This window comes from Phaethon aethereus (assembly GCF_964289735.1).
Source record: "Phaethon aethereus genome assembly, chromosome: 4".
Taxonomy (NCBI): Eukaryota; Metazoa; Chordata; class Aves; order Phaethontiformes; family Phaethontidae; genus Phaethon; species Phaethon aethereus.
The window spans coordinates 71268651-71288769 of NC_138578.1; the positions used below are offsets into that span (position 1 = coordinate 71268651).

General features: G+C 39.4%; 1 protein-coding gene across 1 annotated transcript in view; it reads right to left on the reverse strand.

Annotated features, from left to right (window-relative positions):
- The window catches only part of EVC2 (EvC ciliary complex subunit 2), a 78110-nt gene that overhangs the window by 35542 nt on the left and 22449 nt on the right, over positions 1–20119 (reverse strand). The window contains exons 8-11 of the mRNA XM_081999439.1: positions 17773–17907; positions 16121–16272; positions 6070–6394; positions 2926–3165 (exon numbers count right to left, since the gene is read on the reverse strand). Coding sequence (XP_081855565.1) covers positions 2926–3165; positions 6070–6394; positions 16121–16272; positions 17773–17907 — 852 coding nt within the window. The remainder of the gene's footprint in view (positions 1–2925; positions 3166–6069; positions 6395–16120; positions 16273–17772; positions 17908–20119) is intronic.

A 20119-nucleotide genomic window follows, 5' to 3' on the forward strand; every position in this document is an offset into this window, starting at 1 on the left:
GTTAATTTCACCTAACTCCTGTGGGTATCAGACCAGATGGTTCATTAACAGAGCAAAGTTAAAAAGCTCTTACAAGTGAAAAACAATAAGCTTATATCAACTTAACTCTAATGATCACATCAAATTATTACTGTTACTTCAACAGAACAAAATAAATAATGTGCTAAGCTCTTGGCCTGAATACTTCAATATTGCGTGTACTCTCCTGAACAGTTAGTGCACCTCCTGATAGCCCCAAGATAACAGGTCATTTGATCAGGTACCCACAATTAAATACACATGCAACCCTACCAGTGTTAGTAGAAATGCTCCTGCTTAAAGCTATCCACAGGTGGAAGGGTCTTCTTGAACTGGGACCTGAAGACTGCATGTCTTCAGTAACAGCAGGAAGCAACAACATAGCCTTCCTTCATTTTTTTCCTCCCTTTTTTCTTTAAAATGTATTGTATTAGTAAATAAATAAGGGGTAGCATTTTCAAAGGTGTCTAACTTGACTTCAAAGCCAAGGATAAGTGTTCCACATGTCTCCAGTACAGTGTGGGGAAAGCAAAGCCTGCTGCAGACAGGCTGGCTTAGAAGTTCCTGCTTCCAACAGTGGGGAAAAGGAAGGGTTTAGGTAACCACAAACAGGTCTGGCGGAGACCAGAGGTAGGCACACAACGGTCTATAGCAGACATTCTGCTACCATCAGGTAACCAAGACAAGGTCTGATGCTTAGGTGACTTATGTCTGAGCAGCCAAAACATTGTCAGAACTTCGTTCACTTCCTCAATCTTCTGCTGGCTGCTCAACTGTCTTTTGCTCAAGTGCTTTCTGCATTTACATCTGACAGTGTGGTTTTTCTGTACTGAGATCTGACAGTGCATCCAGTTTCAGGGGTGGGCCTTACGTGTTTTGACACCTACTTTCCAGATGTTGCTTTTCAACCTCCAGGCCCTCAACCTCTAGGACAACAACAATCATACTTCTCTTCAAGAAGCAGCTGGAAGAAAAATTCCCAGAATTTTTGGACTCTAGAACACTAACTTTCAACACAAATGGCATAAAAAAAAGAAAAACACAAAAAACCCTTGAGGAAACAATTCAAGCTATTCTGTTGCAAGAGGCTTAAAATGCAAGTGAAACCAAAACTAAAGTCCTGAACATACTCTTCATCAGCATCCCCAACAGCATAAACTAGAGGTACCAACTCCTCAAAGTACAAATCTATAGCACTTCAGACATACCACAGTTTCAATAATCTACATATCTGGATTGGGGGTGCTTAGTACATCTTCTGAAGTACAGAAAAGCACTTGATGCCTAGGGGGTTTTGAAAATGCCTATACAGACAGGCCTCCAAACACAGAATCATAGAATCGTTTGGGTTGGAAGGGACCTTTAGAGGTCATCTAGTCCAACCCCCACCCTGCAATGAGCAGGGACATCTTCAACTAGAGCAGGTTGCTCAGAGCCCCATCCAACCTGACCTGGAATGTTTCCAGGGATGGGGCATCTACCACCTCTCTGGGCAACCTGTGCCAGTGTTTCACCACCTGCATTGTGAAAAATTTCTTCCTTATATCTGGTCTAAATCTACCCTCTTCTAGTTTAAAACCATTGCCCCTTATCCTTTCAGGCCCTACTAAAAAGTCTATCCCCATCTTTCTCATAAGCCCCCTTTAAGTACTGGAAGGCTGCAGTATGGTCTCCCTGGAGCATTCTCTTCTCCAGGCTCAACAACCCCAACTCTCTCAGCCTGTCCTCACAGGAGAGGTGTTCCATCCCTCTGATCGTTTTTGTGGCCTCCTCTGGACCCGCTCCAACAGGTCCATGTCTTCCCTGTGCTGAGGGCTCCAGAGCTGGATGCAATACTCCACATGGGGTCTCACCAGCACAGATTAGAGGGACAGAATCACCTCCCTCAACCTGCTGGCCACGCTTCTTTTGATGCGGCCCAGGATATAGGGTTGTATGGGGTGCGAGCACACATTTCCAGCTCCCGTCCAGTTTTTCACCCACCAGTACCCCCAAGTCCTTCTTGGTAGGGCAGCTCTCAATCCCTTCATCCCCCAGCCTGTACTGATACTGGGGGTTGCCCTGACCCAGGTGCAGGACCCTGCACTTGGCATTGTTGAACCTCATGAGTTCACATGGGTCCATTCCTCAAGCTTGTATACGTATCATTCATTAGGTACCTATCATTCACTAGGCAGCATGTGATTTGTTTTAGAAATACCATTTATAAAATAGATAAAGAGATATAAAAGAGAATATCTAACTATTCTCTTAATTGCCTATGTCCCTTTATTTGAGCTGAAATTACTTTTGAAAATGGCACTCTGGCATTCCGGTACCATGCTGAGGGCCCCATTAACAGCAGCAAGGGTAGACCTGGAACCAGAAGTTTGCTGCATGAGCACAAATCTGCTCTCAGACCATTCTGCTGGGGGAGGGCTTAGGGGCAGAGCTCCACCAACAGATCTTTCAGGAGCTAAGCAGAGCCCCAAGATGTGCAGGTATATCAAAGTATTCACTACAAAAATGGGGATTTATATCACACAATTTCCCACTGCATGGTGTAGATACATTTTCAAAATTTCTTCTGCATGATACAGGTGAGCTGCTAGTCTTATTTTCCCAGAGCAGTAAATACAAGCTTTAAGTACTTGGGTGCTTTGGAAATATTACCCATGAAAACAAAAGTCAGCACTAAGCACATAATGTTGTGGCAAATACATCTAACTTGTAGAAGAAGGCTGTGCCTATGCATCAATGTACTATTGTGTAGATGTCTAGATGTGCATAATAATGACCATACTTTTTAAATTCTTCCTAAGAAAATTAGTTATAAAAGTGATAATATTTATCCTGAAACATTTCTCAAAAGTTACTGTGGGTTTGTACTCAGTCATTAGGTTAGGAATGGATTTATCATCCTATTACCTGTATTTGGGAGTAACCTTCCACTAATGTTTTAGCTGCTTCCAACTTCAGTTCTCCCTTGAAAGTAGCATTTGTTATCTGTGTAAAAAAGATATTATGGAGCTCCTTTCTCTGGGTAACAGCCAGCTGTCTATAAGCCTTTGCAAAATATTCCTCCTGCTTTACCACGAGGAACCTCTTCAGACGGTCCTGCTCCAGTCTGTGAAGTCTATCCAGAAGACTTCTGTATTCTACAGCAGGCTGAAGAGGAAAGATAAATAAATAAATCTGAAGTGATTTTCAGTATCAACATACTTTAAAGTATCAGTACTACTAGCCCATACATATTTTATGCATAATCTGATGACTCTCATTTCAGGTTTGAATGAAGGCTAACACTAAATCAGTGTACACTTTCTGTGTTTTTCACCTGTTTGGAATGACAGGGGTTGTACAGCTGTCAATCTCTAATCCAGCTAGCACTTCCAAGGCATAATGAAGTCCTTCTAGAATTTAGAAGCATTATTTAGGATAAATTATACAAAACTGCATGAAATTCAACACAAACACTATATATGAAATCAATTTCTTGGGTTTCATCAATCCTGAAATCCTATTAAAATTGAATAGGCTCCTATAAACCAGAACAATGAAATAACAACAAGCATACATTTAAAAACAATATAAAAATTAGAAAAAACTATTCTACTACAAATCTCTAAAAGTTTTTATTATTGGTGACCTACTTTATCTCTTGGTTTCTACAAAGTAATCCAAGAGCATAATTTTAGAGTTACTGCAATCGAGTAGAATTAAATGGCAATTAATTTAAAAGCTTCTTTGCAAGAAATACTTTCTCATAGTTCTCCAGTAAGACTTACATATTCATAGTTTTAATCTCAGATGGCATAAACTCATTATAGAATCAAAACATACAAGTCCCACAGAGCAAAGAATGCTTCTTATGCCAGGAGAGCTACCTAACAGTAGTTATGTTGGTCTTGTTCTAAAATTCATACTATTTATCCGGGGAGAACCTTCCTCTGCACCTCACCCCTCATTCCCAAGAGTCACACTGCAGGCAGCAAATAATTAATCAAAAAGGCAGGGAATATACATTCTATGTTTTGGCTGAGCAGGGGAGGAGGTTATTGCCCCAGCTGTTTTTCATTGCCATCTCTTGGATGTCAGTACACCCACTGCCAGGAGCAAAAGCATGGGCCAACCCTAGTGCTCTGGTATGTCCTTTTGGACCAGGTTCCACAGCAAGTACAAAAACGGGTCCTCTCACAGACAGGAAAGTGAACAGCAAGACGTTAGTATATGATAAATGGATCAAGGATTGGATTGGCCTTAATTCTTTGTTTGATTCCTACCATTCAGGATTTCCAATATAAACTAGACTGAACCAATACCAATGTATTTTGTGCAAAGAAAGGCCACTTTGCTGAGAGCGTATTTAGTGTGAGTTCACATACTGAGTTTCAGTCAGCCCCTTCTCTCTGCAAAGGTAGGATTTATCTCAGTGAGGTCTATGTAAGTGTTAGACATCTAGTCTAGGCTCCTTCTATAAGCAACAGAAAGAAAAAGACTTCTGCAGAGTACAACTCTTCTCATCCTTAAAAAGGTGTCCACAAGTATCCCTTCCTTGCTGTCTCCTTTGACCTTCTAGAACCTCTAGTTCAGGATGTTCATATCCTACAGATACTTGAAAGTTCCCTAGAGTCACAATTTAAAATTCACCTGGAAATAATCAAAGAAATTCAACTGGCTCACTAGCCTTGTGCCATCAACTTTCTCTACACAACAGCCTGATAAACCAAAGTTCTTCCTGAGAACCTCAATATACTGTAGTACCTTTGAGGGATCACACTCAGCAAAAAACTTTTGTCAAAACTGCAATCACAAGTTGTCATAAAAGCCCTTAGCAATTTTAGGTAGATGATTTGCAAATAAATTAAAAAAAAAAAGGCGGCAAAAAACTTAAGTATTGTCTACAAAGAGAGCATACGTAAGTAAGGAATATACTGGTCTAAAGGGATTATACTCCTAACAGAAAACCTATTTTGTCTCTATGATCGAACTGAAACAGACAGCTGGAAACTCAGCAGCATCACATTCAATACCCACGTATCCACTTGTGCTCCAGAAGCAAAGCCCTACTTGTAAATAACTGTAACCAATGGCACTATTTATTCCCACCAAGTCATCCTCTTAATATGAGTTATAACATTAGACAAGCATGAAACATTAACTTGAGTATTTTACAATTTTAAGCTTGCAAAGGTGAAATACTCTAAACTTAACAGAATCTCCTTCAGACACATGAAGTGGAAAAAAAAAAGGCAGGGGGAAATAAGTTTTATTGTAAACATTCAATATACTTGAAAAAAGACATGGAAGACCGGAGCATAATTTTGTATGTGGGATATTGGTCTGGTGACCCAGGCCCTATTTCCAGCTAGTGAATACCTATGAAATCCTGGGTAATGATACTTCCCCATTCGGACAAAACTCTTTGAATGAGCGTGACACACATAAGCACTAAGCTTTTATTTAAAGAGAGACTCTAAACTTGCAAAGAATTATACTCTGCCTAAAATTATTTATCTCACTATTATCCAGAGGCTATTTCCAAGAGAATTACACTCCCTGCTCTGCCTAAAATATACTGTTCTGCTTGCCTTCACTCAGTTTGGAGGAAATCATCCTTTGTTTGCGCTTATATTCTCATTTTCTTCAAAATCTACGCTTTTTACCTAGATTGTAAGGTTTATGATGGAGAGAGTTTGTTCTGCTCTGAGTATGCAAAATACTTTACACAGTGTCTGAATGTAGTTCTTAGGAACTACTGCAGTAAAATATAGTAGATAAACCCTTGCAAAATGATGTATTCTTAAGTAACTTAAAAAAAAATGAGGGTAATTACAACCTTTTGTTTTCAGGTGTCACAGATTCTCTTGAGATAAATTCATTTTCTGGTGAAGTAAAACATGTTCTCTTAATAACAACTACCCTAACTATGACAGCTGAATTTTTGAACAAATTTAAATTGTACAGCTTTACTCTTCCAAGAGGACAATTCAGCCATTCTAGTCTAAAAGAGAAACCATCTGTATAAAACCACATATCATGCAAAATATCTTGATTTTATACTAGATTTACCTTTTCATTCATTTTCTTCATTAATTCCTCAGCCTCTTCGTTTGCAGCTCTCACTTTTTGGCATTGACTCTCCATTTTCTTCCTAGTTTCCAGATTACATTCAGCTGTTAATGCCACCATCTTCCTTTCATACTCCTCTTGAATCTCTTTCTCCATTGCAAGAAACTGCTTTTTGAAAATTGAACTCATCCTCTTCTCCACATGGGGAAAGAGGCTGTGACTTAAGACCATGTTCTTCATCATCATAGCAATCACTTCTTTACACATCTGCGTTCGATATGCCTCCAGATCAGCATCTGCCCGCATCAGGCTGGCAACCTCCAAACTGTAGAAAGGTAATCAGGACTGTTTGAAATTGCAGATTACAGGAAATTTCTATCAGAAAACCAGGATATCTAGATTCATTCAATACTGGGTAACCGAATGGCCGTCAGAGAACCGCAGGAATATGACAGCATATGGGTTTACTAATCATGAGAGTAATCATTCATTAAAAAGCAGGGTAAGCCAACTTCTACCACAACAACTTTAATGAAGTATGTCCATTTCCATTTTAGACAGGAAAGGGAAAAGCTTTTCTTTAAAACTCAAAACATTCCCTCAGCTTAAAAGCAAATAAAAATCTCCCACCAAAAAAAAAAAACACAAACAAAAAAAACCACACCTCTGCTGGGAAGCAGATGAAGTGACTATCTGAACAGACTATAAATTTCACTGACTTTGTAAAATAGTTCTAAACTCACTGACCCATCTACATTGATACATCACTGCTTCGTGTTCCACGCTGGTGGACTCCCTTCTCTGCAGGGAGGAGGGAGAGTGTTTTGATAACGTGACAGCTTCTCTCTGCTGCGTAGAGATGGCCCTTGGGGGACAGCACCTGCAGGTGCTCGGGTGGCATTCAGCTACATTGGTGACCAAGTCCCCCAGGGCGCTGATCTGCTCCCTCTGTCTGGGGAGCGTCCTTCTCGCTCCAGGACAGCGGGGCAGCCACTGGGGCCAGGTGACAGCAGGATCAAGGGAACAGGATGCTGAAGCAACACAGCAAGCACTCCGAATGGGCAGCACAGATGTGGATTTTCTCTTAAGTCTTTTTGTTTACAGAAGTCCTAGGAATTTTGCTCATAGCCAGCTAGTTTACTTAGTAAACATAAGCTGTTTACTTACGACAATTCACTTCAAAAAAGTGTTTCAGTATTGCGCAAATGCACTTTAATAAAAACAAGGGTCCTGAAAATGGGAGCTTTATGCTATAACTTTTACCCTAATGACCATCAGGCTGTGATAGGAGGCTCCCCATTGCAGATTCATCAATTCACTAGCCTGTAAAATACAAGCTACTGGATTTATTTTTCTGTTTCAATTCCTGCTTCAAGATCAGTAGCTCTGATTTAATTGAAGCCTATCTTTGTTTTGTGAGAAACATCTCATCTTGGTTTTCAAGCATCCCCTAATAGCGAACTACAACAATTTAATTAATTGTTCCACTTGATAATTCATTTAAGACCTAAAAATGGTCACCTTATCCTCAGCTTAAATTTGATGAGTTTCAACTTCCAACACTGTTTCCTGGACTAACAAGTTCCCCAGTCACTGTTTTTCCATTCTTCATGTGTGCACTAATAGATGGTGGTCACAGCACCTACCCTTTCTTACTGAAATGTGAGACTGAATTCCTCATCTCTCTCCTCAGAAGGCAACACTTCACAGCTCCACCACACTGATACATAGTTCATAACACAACATTTAGTTCTCTTCACAAATGCAGGATTTTTTTTCAGCACTCTTTGAAAAAAAGTTTAAGCCATTCCTCACACACCTCCTTACTTGTTAATTTTCCAGTTTTCTTCAGCAGCGATCCCAAGAATGAAAGCCAAACCACATACCATCACAACATTTCCTGTTATCTTTCCCTCAATCTTCCCATAGCATTTCTTCCTGTTTACTGCAAGTAATTACAGACTAAACCTGATTTCATTTTGAGTAAGATTCCCATACTGCTTCTCACCCACAGAGAACTACAGTACTCCACTTCTCAAGATAATGATGCCCAATGCAGGAGGAGCAACAGGTGTAGTTCACCTGATGCTCATGTGTCAGCAAGTGAGTGATGGGGCTGTTAAGATCTCAGGTGTATTTAATCTGCAACTCACCCTCCATTTTCCTGACAGCACATCTGCGAAGACAGCAATGAAGCAGAGGCAGCATATGAACTGTTCCACCAATCCGAAGGTAATAACATGGAGAAAAAAAAATTACAAGCCACAGCTCTCCCAGGTCGCATCCTGGGAGACAGCAGCCAGATCATAACCTTTTTTCAGTGGCAGCTGAAGAAAGCCTGTGTTTGTAAAAATTTGAAATCTACCTTCCATGTGATGTGCTCTGCTTCTTCCACACAGCAGCCAGCAGGAAAGAGACAAGCTCATCACATACACCAGAAACCTTGCTCCAAGCTCTTACTCCAAATGAGAGCCTGAGGGCAGCCTTAACAAGCTGCATCAATATAGTCTTGGAGTCTTAGATGCCAATGGTCAGAACAAAATGGGAACCCATTTATATATAATATAATAAACCAACTGCTTTCAGACACAAGTCCATCAGAAGAACAACGCTTACAATCATCCAGATCAAATGTGAAATGTTTTGTGACACTTAAGGGGAAAAAAAATATCCTAACCTGACACGCTGTGCCTCCTCAAACCGAGGTAGATTTAATAAGTTGCTTTAAACACTCTGCAATCTGCTTGTTACAGCAATTCATGTTTAAAGGTCTTGCATTTCTTCCTGAGCATATTCAGCATAATAGAAACATGAAAGCCAATGAAGTACAGGTAGCAGATGGCAACCCATTGATGAAAAAGATCCAAACTTCTGTTGGACAAAGCATGCAGAGAAAGGATGAGGACAGTACAGAAAGTAGGCGGTACAAAAGTGTGGGGGGAGGAAAGGTGAACAGACATGTAGAAAATGAAACTGAGCACAGCAAGTGTAAAGATTTTTCACTCACTTGAAGAGGAAGGAGATTTAAAGATCTGTCAGAGAAGATCTGGGAGGGGAGAATCCCAGACGCCAAACACAGAGAAGCAGAGAGAATGCCTGACCACCTTATGTCCTCCACAAACCTAATAAAAGAATACAGGAAAGCAGCTAGGGTCAGGAAAGAAACAACTATAGTCAATTAAAAAAAAAAAAACCCACAACAAACCACACCACAAAAAAGGAAACCTCTCATTAACCACAAAATAATTGTGTCTTTAAGTCTTACTACTCAAATTCGAGGCCTGCAGATGGAATTTTTGAACAGGAGAATTAATAGCTGCTGAATTTAACAGTCCTAAAATGAACCAACGGCCTTCTGACACATTTTTAAAATTAATTCAGAGTTTGTAAAGATAAGAAACTACTGTGACACAACTTCTGAAATCTAAAAGGGAGTGAAACATCAAGCAAACTCCCCTTCGGTGACATTTTCTCACCAAAACAGAAATACCTGTCATTTTCAGAAGACTCATCTCTCATCTGCAAATGGTAGCCAATCCGTCACATATATATTACAACAGCATCCAGAGGAGACTGGAGCTGGGTGGTAGCAGCCTCTGCAAAAGCATCCCTTCATGATACACAAGGCTCCCGAAAAGCAGGTAGTTTACAGCCATTTGTGGATGGTTTGTCTCCACTGTCCCAGAGGCCCTGCTGCAGCAGTGACTTGGAGCATCACGGCACAGCAGCTGCACCAGCTCCTGCTGGAATCACAGCTGGGGAAGGACAGACAGACACACAACAGCCCCCAGCCTGGTGGCACCCACTGCTACCACCCCAGCCAGAGTGGCACATCTCCTGCACCCACGGGCACGGTGCCAACGGGACAGCTGCAGTGAAGAAGGGAAAAGGAGGACAAAAAAAGAAGTGTTACGGTCCGTGTTGCCTTGTCACACTTCAGAGAAGTGAAGATGGAGAGAGGGTCGGACAGTGAGAATTGCACAGCCAGAAAACAGCGCCTGTGGCACTGGCTTTAGTAACAGTGAGCAAAGAAAGCCAATTCAGGTACAATGGGCATCAACGGTCTTCAGCTGCAGATGTGGTTTGTTTTCTAAATCATCCATTTATTGAGGGGGTAGTAATTAATACACTATCAATAAGTTGGGCTGCCTTTTGGTTTGGGTTTTGTGGTTTGTTGTTGTTGGGTTTTTGTGCTTGTTGTTTTTGGTTTTTTGGGTTTGTTTTTTTTTTTTTTTTTTTTTTTTAAGTACCATGTCAATGTGGACCCTGCATGCAGTGCTGTAGCTTTCTCCCTTCAGGTTCTCCCTCCTTTTTTCCCGTCCTCTGCTTTCTGTGCTCTCCTGCTGGGTCCAGTCACAACAGGCTGCAGACACTTCGGGGCAGGGATTTACACAGGCTGCAGCACAAAGAGGCACAAACCTTTGCAGAAGACCAAAACTGTGCTAACGTAGAAGCAGAGGTAATGGCATGAAGCCTGAATGGCCACCAACAGCTACCAACTGCCCAAACCCAAATTCTTCACCCTTCCCGTGCTGGAGCAGGGCACGTTGCCCTTCCCTGGTCTCTGCCTGCTGCCAAGCTGGGCGTAACCCACTTGTGCTAGAGGAGGTCTGAAGATGTTCCGTGCTACACCAGTAGCTGTACTGGGCTGCAGTTGGCTCTGAACTGGGGGAGTTCATCCATCAGTCCTGTGACACTTACAGAGCTAAGCATAAATCTGGCACAGCTCAAACGTGAGCCTACAGAGAATACAGGACATCTCATCAGTAAATAAAATTGCTAAGAAAGGTACATGACAATTATCTAAGGATGCTTTCACATGGATGAGTCACAGGTTAAGTTTAGCTTTCCAGAAAAAGTCAGAATGCTGACAAAACCAGAAATAGGGTTCTTATGATATATATAAAAAAAAAAAAAATCCCAAAATTGAAAAAGATGATAAATTGAGCTGAGAGACCAGTAGCTCTTCAGACAAAAAATGATTCATGAAAACCTGCCAAAAGTCTAAGCACTAGATTTGGCAGCAGTTTCACCATCAAACTCCTTTAACTCTCTACAGCATGATAAAAAGAGTAAAGGTATTTCCATTCTTAAATTAATCTATTTTAAAAAATATCTGAAAAATCCTGCCTTTAAGAGACTGATAACTTCTGCTTGGATTGCAGAAATTAGGAAAACTGATAAATCAGGGATCTTCAGCAAAACAATTTTAAAAATACAGCTAGCTACAATACAGCTGTTGCAACAGAGCTCAGAAAATAGTATTTCACTGAAAAACGACTTACGCAAAAAGAGCATAAAAATGACTACATTCCTGCTTCCAGAGAAATCACCACACATTTTACCATTGATTTTAAAAGCACCAGCTTCAGCCTGGATACTAACAAAAGCATAAATAAGTATTATGGCTATATGTGTTAATGCCTGAGGAGCTTCCAACTTTGCTGTGATCTACTCAGATTTTTGTGATGTACTTAGATGGGGTGAGTATTCAGATGACAGAAATGGTAGAAGGTATCAATCTTCTTTCAAAATGAAATGTAATAAAGCTAACTAACAGCACTGCTCTCCAAAGCAGACTGTTTTCTGGATGAGATAAATTGTTCTGAGTGGACAGCAGAAATGACCCATGTAATTCTGAACACAATTTCTTCATAGTTAGCCAACATCAAAGAAAAGTGCCATTTTTTAGATTAAAAGAGATACATATTCATTAACTTCAAGTAACTCGTTTTCTTCAGTTCCCAAGTCTTATGAACTCCTATTACCTATTACGCATTTGAGCTTCTCTGATGGAAAAAAGTGTATAGTTTACACACTTCTCAAGTTTTTAACAGCATTCATAACACAGAACTGCAAATGCAGGGTTTAGGGTTCATTCCAAGTGTATGCACTGTATCTTACTGTTATATTCATTTGATTATTATTTATTGCTGTATTCCTGCATTGTACACATTGCACAAAAACAGAGCAATGAATATGCCCTCCCTTCAAAAATTATAAAATTTCGATTACACTTTTAAAAAGTCATGAAATATAGAAATTTGGCACCTCCTTTTTTTTTGTACTAACAATGTAACTATTTTTCACCATTTTCTATGTAGGAATATTCAAGTCTAGCTGCTATGACAATGTGATCTTTTTTTCTTACTTTCTATTTGAATAAATAGAAAAAACCCCACATTTGCTCCATAGTAAATTAAATTCAGACATACAGCAAGAAATTTACATTTAGAAAGAAAAAGTGAACTTCTAATATGGTAGTAAATTGTTTTTGACTTTTCTGTCGAGGCTCTCTGGAGATAGTTTGATCCTGTTCTCTAGTACAATGGCCTGAATGCCCTCTACCATAAGAAAAAAAAAAATCAGCTGCAATGCATACATATTACTTAGTGATTTCCCAAAATAATTGGCAGTATGTATTATGTATCAGCAGAGCAGGTTCAAGTTCAGCTAGAGCTTTGACAAACTCAAGGAAGCATAGTTATACAAAATGAAGATGAAAAAGAAAAGTTGTAGTAGTGGAAAGCCAATTAAAGAAAGTAAGTTGCCTTTAAGATATCTGTATCTCCTGAGACTATGAGCATGGTCAGACTTCATCACATTGTACACAAACCCAAACTGCTCGGCTCTCTTCATATTCTGTTCTAGACATACAGAAAAAGAGACCCACAACATTTTGGAACATGATCTTCCAGTGCCCGTATCAAATTTTCAAATCACACAGCGTGTTCTCATTAGCATTCATTGCCAATGGGCCAATACTCAGGAATATACACAGTAAGGAACCTACTGAGAATAAAAGCCAAGCTATTCTGCTGCATAATGTACATCAAGGATATGACTTATTAAGACAAAACTCACCAAATTAATAACCCAGAAGCTTCCTTATGAAATATTAAAATTGTTTTGTTCTCTAGCCAATCCTCCTGACGTTGCAAACTGTCTACATGCCAAAGATGTCCCTGTCCATAAATATTGAACACATGCTCCTAATGTATTTGCTAAACAATTTGGCACTGTCACTTCATAAAAGACATTAACTATTAACATAGCTTTATGTCGTAAAGAGGACAAAAAAATCCTGTGGCTCTTATTTTTCTTTCTCATTTGTGTCTGGACAAAAGAACAAAGTACCAGAATGATTCCAACTGTGTTTACTATCACTGTGCAATTTTAAAAGAATGACAGGAATTATGTTGGCAAGCTCATACATAAACAATGTAGAGAAAATGACACATAGCTGCACCAATACATGCAGAGGAATTATCAAACTAGCATACAAGCAAGATGTTGTTGGTTGGTTGAAAACATCTAAAGTATCAAAAGCTCTGTAACAAAAGCCCCTACACTTTTGCCTCCTCTAATAATAAACCCCAGGATTATGATGGTAAATTTCATAATAGTATACGTATGACATGAAAAAATTGTGCTCAAAATACAAGCCCAGTTCTTACCCTCGGCATACTGCCACTTCTATGAGACAATACAAACCTCGTTCCTCAGTTCCTTACAGAAAACCCAACTATTCTATCGGGTGACGCTAAATGTAATAAAACAAAATGCAACAGTGTTAAAAGACTGATCGTGACCAACATTTAATTCAAGCACAGAATCCATTCAAATTGACTGCAATTATCCATGAATACATTACAAACGCACCATCTTTCTTTCTCCCATTACATTTTACAAATCACTACCCTTAAAGCAGGTAATTCAGGAAAAAGAAGAATTACTCCATTCTGGTTTTAGCCTAGATCACTGTCATAGAAGCTCCTAAGGCAATGGTACAGTGTTTTATCTTTGTCTTTGGAATCAGCTAAAAACCTGGACAATGTACAACAGCTTAGGAAGTACAAGACTAAAATGAAACCTTTAAGGAATATAGATCAGAAATTAAAGGACTGCTTTGCCCCAGCTTGCAGAATGAATAAGGAACCAACATTACAAGATGAGGAAGCATCCTAAGCTAAATGTCGAAGTGTTAACAATGAGAGATAAAACAAGGGGTCTGTTATAGCTACTGAAGAAAGCAGAAACGATATTGCACCTATCTAATGCAGGCATTAAAGTAATGCTGTAGTCTTTTTGAGCAATCAGCCTGCAAGACTGGGATGCATCTTACCCCCCTCCAGACCTCTACAAGCTGAGCTAATCACCCCAGGCTCCAGGCTTTAGGGTCAGTGGGCACAGCAGCCACATGACTCATTTTTGGAAGTCTACTTTGAGATGAGAATAATTATACCCTAGAAGTGCCCTTCTTCACCCCTGAGTAAAAAAGGGAACTCAGGGCAACTTGGTGTAGGAGTTTGCATTGCAGAGATCCTCACTCACTCAGATAAACTGCACCACCAGTAAGAGAGGAGAAGAACAGGTATGTAGTAATTGAATACACATATTCAATGAGTGCCAATAAAAAAGAGGGACAGAATAGAAAAACATATGGGAAGTGCATCTGTGTGTCACCTCCTAACACTAAATGAATCAGAAGGTCCAGTTTAAAACTACAAGAAATGAGAAGAATTGGGATAATTTAAATAGGGCTTAGGAAGCAGACATTGCTAATGGGTAGAGGCCGATTTGAGCCCTTTACAGTAGTGTCTATCACCCTTTCAATCATCTTTCATAGCAGGAACCACTGTAATTCTGGATACCTTTGTGGTCCATCTACCATCCTCATCCTGGAAGAAGGAAAACATAACGCAGAAGGTGAAGAAGGTTTGCTGTGTGAAGGTGAAGACTGTTTGCTAATGAGCATCTATTTTATTCACTGCAATGCTCTACCTCCTTAAAGGTAGAGAAAATAGAAACTGTGAGGAAAGAAGCAAAAGCAAGAGAGACATTTGTGCTAACTGCATAAGAGTATTAAAAAACTTTAGCCCCTGGACACATACTCAAACTAAGAAATGAATCCTGTTTTATGGGTTTAGTAATAATCCAGTTATGAAAATAATATTCTTGCAAACCTTTGGATAGGATTTACCTTTCTAAACCATAATGTATCTGAAAAAAGCCCAGCTTTTCTTTTTTTTTTTTTTTTTTTTTTTAAACTAGCTAGATATTCACTATCCCTGAAATAAATTATTACTGAATCCAAGTTAAAAAAATGTTTGATCCTGTTCTTCTTAATATCCACATAATGATTTTCAGGGTAAGTCTTCTCAAAGCCTGAGTTGCTATATAGCTGTAAAAGCAAGGACCAATGTGCAATTTACAGAGTTAAGTATCCCAATTATCGAGGAAATGCAGGAAATAATAATGCTGTTAATTACTCTTTAAGAAAGAATATTACTTCCATGGTTCTGTAACTTTTCCTTTTCAGCTTCCACAGATTTTATAGTTGCATAATACTGCCTGTAACCTGACTTGTCAGGAGCTAAGGGTAAGACTGAGCAAACAAAATCCGCTCTGTCCTCACATCAGACATTTTTATCAAATGCAGCTGAAGAACAGATGACCTTTAACAGCGGCACGTTTCTGTCAAACAGCCCTGCCTGACCTTTCAACACCATCAGGAGAGTTTCTCTGCTCTACCCAGTGGTCCCTCTGATTGCAGCTACGTGGGATCTTTCTGGCAGCACTACAACTGTCACCCCTTCGACTCTGATCCAGCTGTTTCCAAAATATGCTGCTAGCCAGCAATGCTGGCACCCAGCAGGGCCACTCTTTTCTAGGACAAAAGCCACCCTTTTGAAAGTAGAATGTGTTCGGCAATAGTAGAATACACACTTTCAACATTTTCTTGTACACAAAAAAGTTTCCGTTAGTGAACCAGAGAGAGGCAAAACTAGATGTTCACTTGGATTGGAAATCTTGCGTGTCCAAGGCCTAGATGGAGTTGTGACTTCTATAGGTGAAGCAATATGAAATATGACAATTTTCAGTTCCCACAGACAGCTACATAATACAGTTCAAAATACTAAGGTAGTGAGTGCAGTCATATGCGTAAATAGACATTGAAAAAAATTACAGGGCAGATACTCAAAACATATTCAAAGGTTCTACTGATGATAAATGCAATAAATGTGATGTAAGAGCATTGAATTCTTACTCTTCTAAAGCCGGAAGCATGTTCCCAGATTCTTCAAAGGACAGAATATCGATGATTTGGTCATTCATAATTATATCTTCACTAAAGAGATCACCTGAATTAAACTGAGAATGCTCCAGTTTGTGATTTTGGCTGAGTTCATGCCGTATCTCCTTAAAAAAAAAAAAAGTAGTAAGCTTCAGATTACAAAAAAATTTACACTGAGCATCTGATCTAATTTTATTGCAGGTGAGAAGGTTCCTACTTATCATCAAACTGTACAGCTGGAAAGGCTATAACAAGATTGTGCAATTCAGATATGTATCTGAAATCAAATACACTACTTCTGTTTCAGGCTGTACTTTTTGTATATAACTGATCTGGAATACAAATGAAGAAATGAATGGAGAAGACAGAAGAATACATTGACTTCAATAGGCTTTGTGAAACCTTCTAAGAGGTTAGATTCCACTATAAACTTTCTAGGCCAGTTTTTTAAAAATTACTATGGTAATTATATATGGCAAGATTACAGTATTGTGAGGTGAATAACATGAAAAAATAATCCTATGAATGATGGAAGGGACTCAGTTCGCTGTTCGGTGAAACTCCCTTGAGACTGAGGGCTAGTAAAATTACTACGCAAAAAACCCACTATAAATATCTGATGCTAGGAATAAAGTAGCCCTTTTTTATGATTTCATTATCACAGCTTTTTCTGTAAGAAGAAACAAGGCACACCCTTTTCATTTAAAGGGATTATTTTTTTCAGACCTAAATGAAATAAAAATTGTCAATGGAGTAATTTTCAACTGCAGAACATAAAGCTGGAAGTGAGGTCCTCTAGTCAGTCCAGAGGGATGGGAGATCCACCACCGTCTGAGCAGAGAAGGGGTTCAAACCTCTGAGTATGCTCTCTCAGAGGACTGCTCCAAACACTGTAATATTCTCAATGAGGTCTCTAGCTCCCTCCCATTGAAGTTGCACCACTTTACATAAATACATAAATAATTCATAAAAGCCAGGGCCGGAGCTTGGGCCAACTTGATGTATATTTATCAGACTTTCTATTCTCTCTCTCCGTCCCAGTATGTACTGAAATACTTTCTTCAAACTGGCAGAGCTTGGATAAAGAACACTGAAAATGCTCCATCCCCAAACCCAATTGTTTTGTTTAATCACTCAAGACATTAAGGCACAACCAAGGAACTAAGAGACCTAAATTCAAATCCTTATTCCTAATAAACAGAAATACAATTTGAACCCAAGTCTGCTGTGCTCGAGGTGAGTGGTCTACTCGCTGGGCAACTGCTTATAACTCACAGACACCGTGCCTCTCATTTTGAGGGACGAAAAGGAGAGGAGGAAGGGAGGAATATGAAAAGAAACTAATAGCCAAAGCCTAATCTCCCCCCAGTCTGAAGCTAAGACCCAGGCACTGATAGCAGTTCTTTTGATCAGTTTATCATTCTTACACTCCCCTCTAAATCTGATTGCACCAAAGACTAGAGTTTGTAGAGATTACATTACCTGTGAATCTAGTCCATCAACTTGCTGTTTTTTTTATTTATCTTCAACTCTTTAGACAATTTGTACTAGTTAGCAAGTTATATCAATAGATAGGATCAATGAAAAAATTTAAATAAAGTACTGTTACAGACAGTATGACTCACCTGGTTTTTACTACAGAAACTCCATTGTAATATTTGGGTTCGGTAAACAATGAAAAAAACAGCACATGTCAAAACAAGGGAAACAAAAAAAGCAACGAAGAACCCTGAAGCATGGATGGCATGGCTGTACGAAATCTGAAATTAAAAGACCGTTATTATTAAAACTACACTTTACATATATATATAAAGATTATAATTGTAAGCAACATGGTATTTACTTTTAAACAGCTTCACACAACTTCAGGGTTTATCAACATTGTTATAATTACTATATTTTTATTAATACGTTCAAATAAGTGCCTGTTTTCCATAGGTTTTCAAGTCAGAATGACTTGTTATCATTGTTAACCTAGTCGAAATTCCTGTGTAACTCCAAGCAACAGAACTCCCAGAGACTGAATTTTAGATGCTGTGACTTCTGGGTGTTCTGGACTTAATAGCCTGTTTTCCAGTGTTGCCAAACTCTCCCAAGTCTCATTGAAATTGATGGCATTTGATGTTGCTCAGAGGCTCTGAAAAATCAGTCTAATGTTGGCTACCTTTACTTAATAGCCATTTCTCGATTCAATAAAACTGAGTAATCACCATAAGGAAAAAGCACCGATATGAGTTCAGTAAAAATATGTAACAGTCAGTTGACAAACCCACCCAATTTCTGTGCATCCTTGCAGTTTCTGCATGAGCCAGAGTCAGAAAAGAATAGCAGGAGCACTGGAACCACGAGCCAGCTAACAACTTTGTAGGCCTTTCACTTTAGCTCTTAATTTAATCTTTAAATTGAATTGCATTAAAAATTAATTTTTACTTCATGCTCCATGTAGCAAAAGTTAAGTCAGTGTTTGTTTAGTTCTTGAGATCTTTGGATGAAAAACATAGCACAGCTATTAGTATAATGTTTCACCACAAACTAATCACTCTGCTGGGGCCAGAAAGTGTAAATAATTAACATGCTGCTTGCAAGCTGGGTTTGGTCATCTCTTGGAGCAGAAACCTAAGAGCATTCCACAGAGTCAATGGTAATTCTGCATAGAAAATGATAATCAAACATGGTCCACAATTTGAAAATGATAAAGGATTTATTCCAGTTTAACAGCAGAATCTTATCCTTTTACTGCCTAGTTTTTCTCACTCTGATATATTTTTGTACACTAAAAATCTGTCATATCTCCAGCTGAAAGGATCTGCTTCACGTCAGACTTTGTTGTTTCACAGGCTCAGCTCCTCAAAGCTGCTGGAGATGCTCAGCGATCATTGATTTCAACATGGTTTCAGTTGAATTAGGCAATGATGTCAGTACCAAGGAGATCATCAAGATATTAATACAGGCTACTATTTGGCACTTGCACAGTTCCAAGAAGAAGATCCAAGGTTTACTTCACGGTATTGTATAAGTAGAATCAACAATTGCTCTGACTGCCAGAGGTATGCTTGGTTTGTTTTGGTTTTTAACGTGCTTCGTCTAAAATAATGAACACCCTGAAGCACTTCAAGGTTCACTAAAATGTTTTGGGACTAAGTGTTTATCTGAGTAAGCCAGCCATGTGCCGAATCCCTTCTAATACGTTTCAGTATCTTTAAGTTTTAAACAGAAACCAGAAGAAAAAGAAGGACAAGACATTAGTTTCCCGGTTCCATGTGTAATTACCAACACATTGTCTGTCTTTTTTTCTTGACATAGCTCCCTATTGCTTCCATTATGCTCCCCTGTACCATGGCTGACCACTAAGGACACTCAGCACATCTACATCAGTGTCAGTACCAGCTCTCTCCTCCTCTGACTCTGCACCGCCCCAGTTCCTTGCCATGAGCTAAGTTAAAGCTGCATCACTTTGCATCCAAGTATCTTCATCTTTAAATTTGTCTGACAGACAACTTTGTAAATACTGGGTAACTCCCTTCCCTAACCCATTGTTTCTTCTGTTCAGAGATCAAAAGAGTTGAGCTCATACCCCTTGAACAGTTGCTGAGCCAAACAAACATCTGTGCGTGACTTGGAAAAAATACCTCTTAAATCAATCTGCTGTCGCCAGCTTCTCCGGTTGCACTAGGTGGCCAAGAGGGCATCAGAGAAGCGTTCTCCTTGAGCTCTGCCACACCAAGGCTCTGCCCACTTTCAGGGACATGCTGTAGATAATACTTAGGAAAAAAATGCTGCTTTGGAACCACTTCATCTTTTTGTCTGAATTCACTCGCGTTTGTCTAATTTCCAAGCACTCTGTGAAATTTAGGGATCTCTCTAAGCTTCTGGGGGAAGCAGGAATCTGGTGAGGCTATGGGTTCAGTGAAGCTGAAATGAAGTGGTTAAGTTTTGATGGAGAAAAAGCACTGGCTAGGGAATGACCCTGTG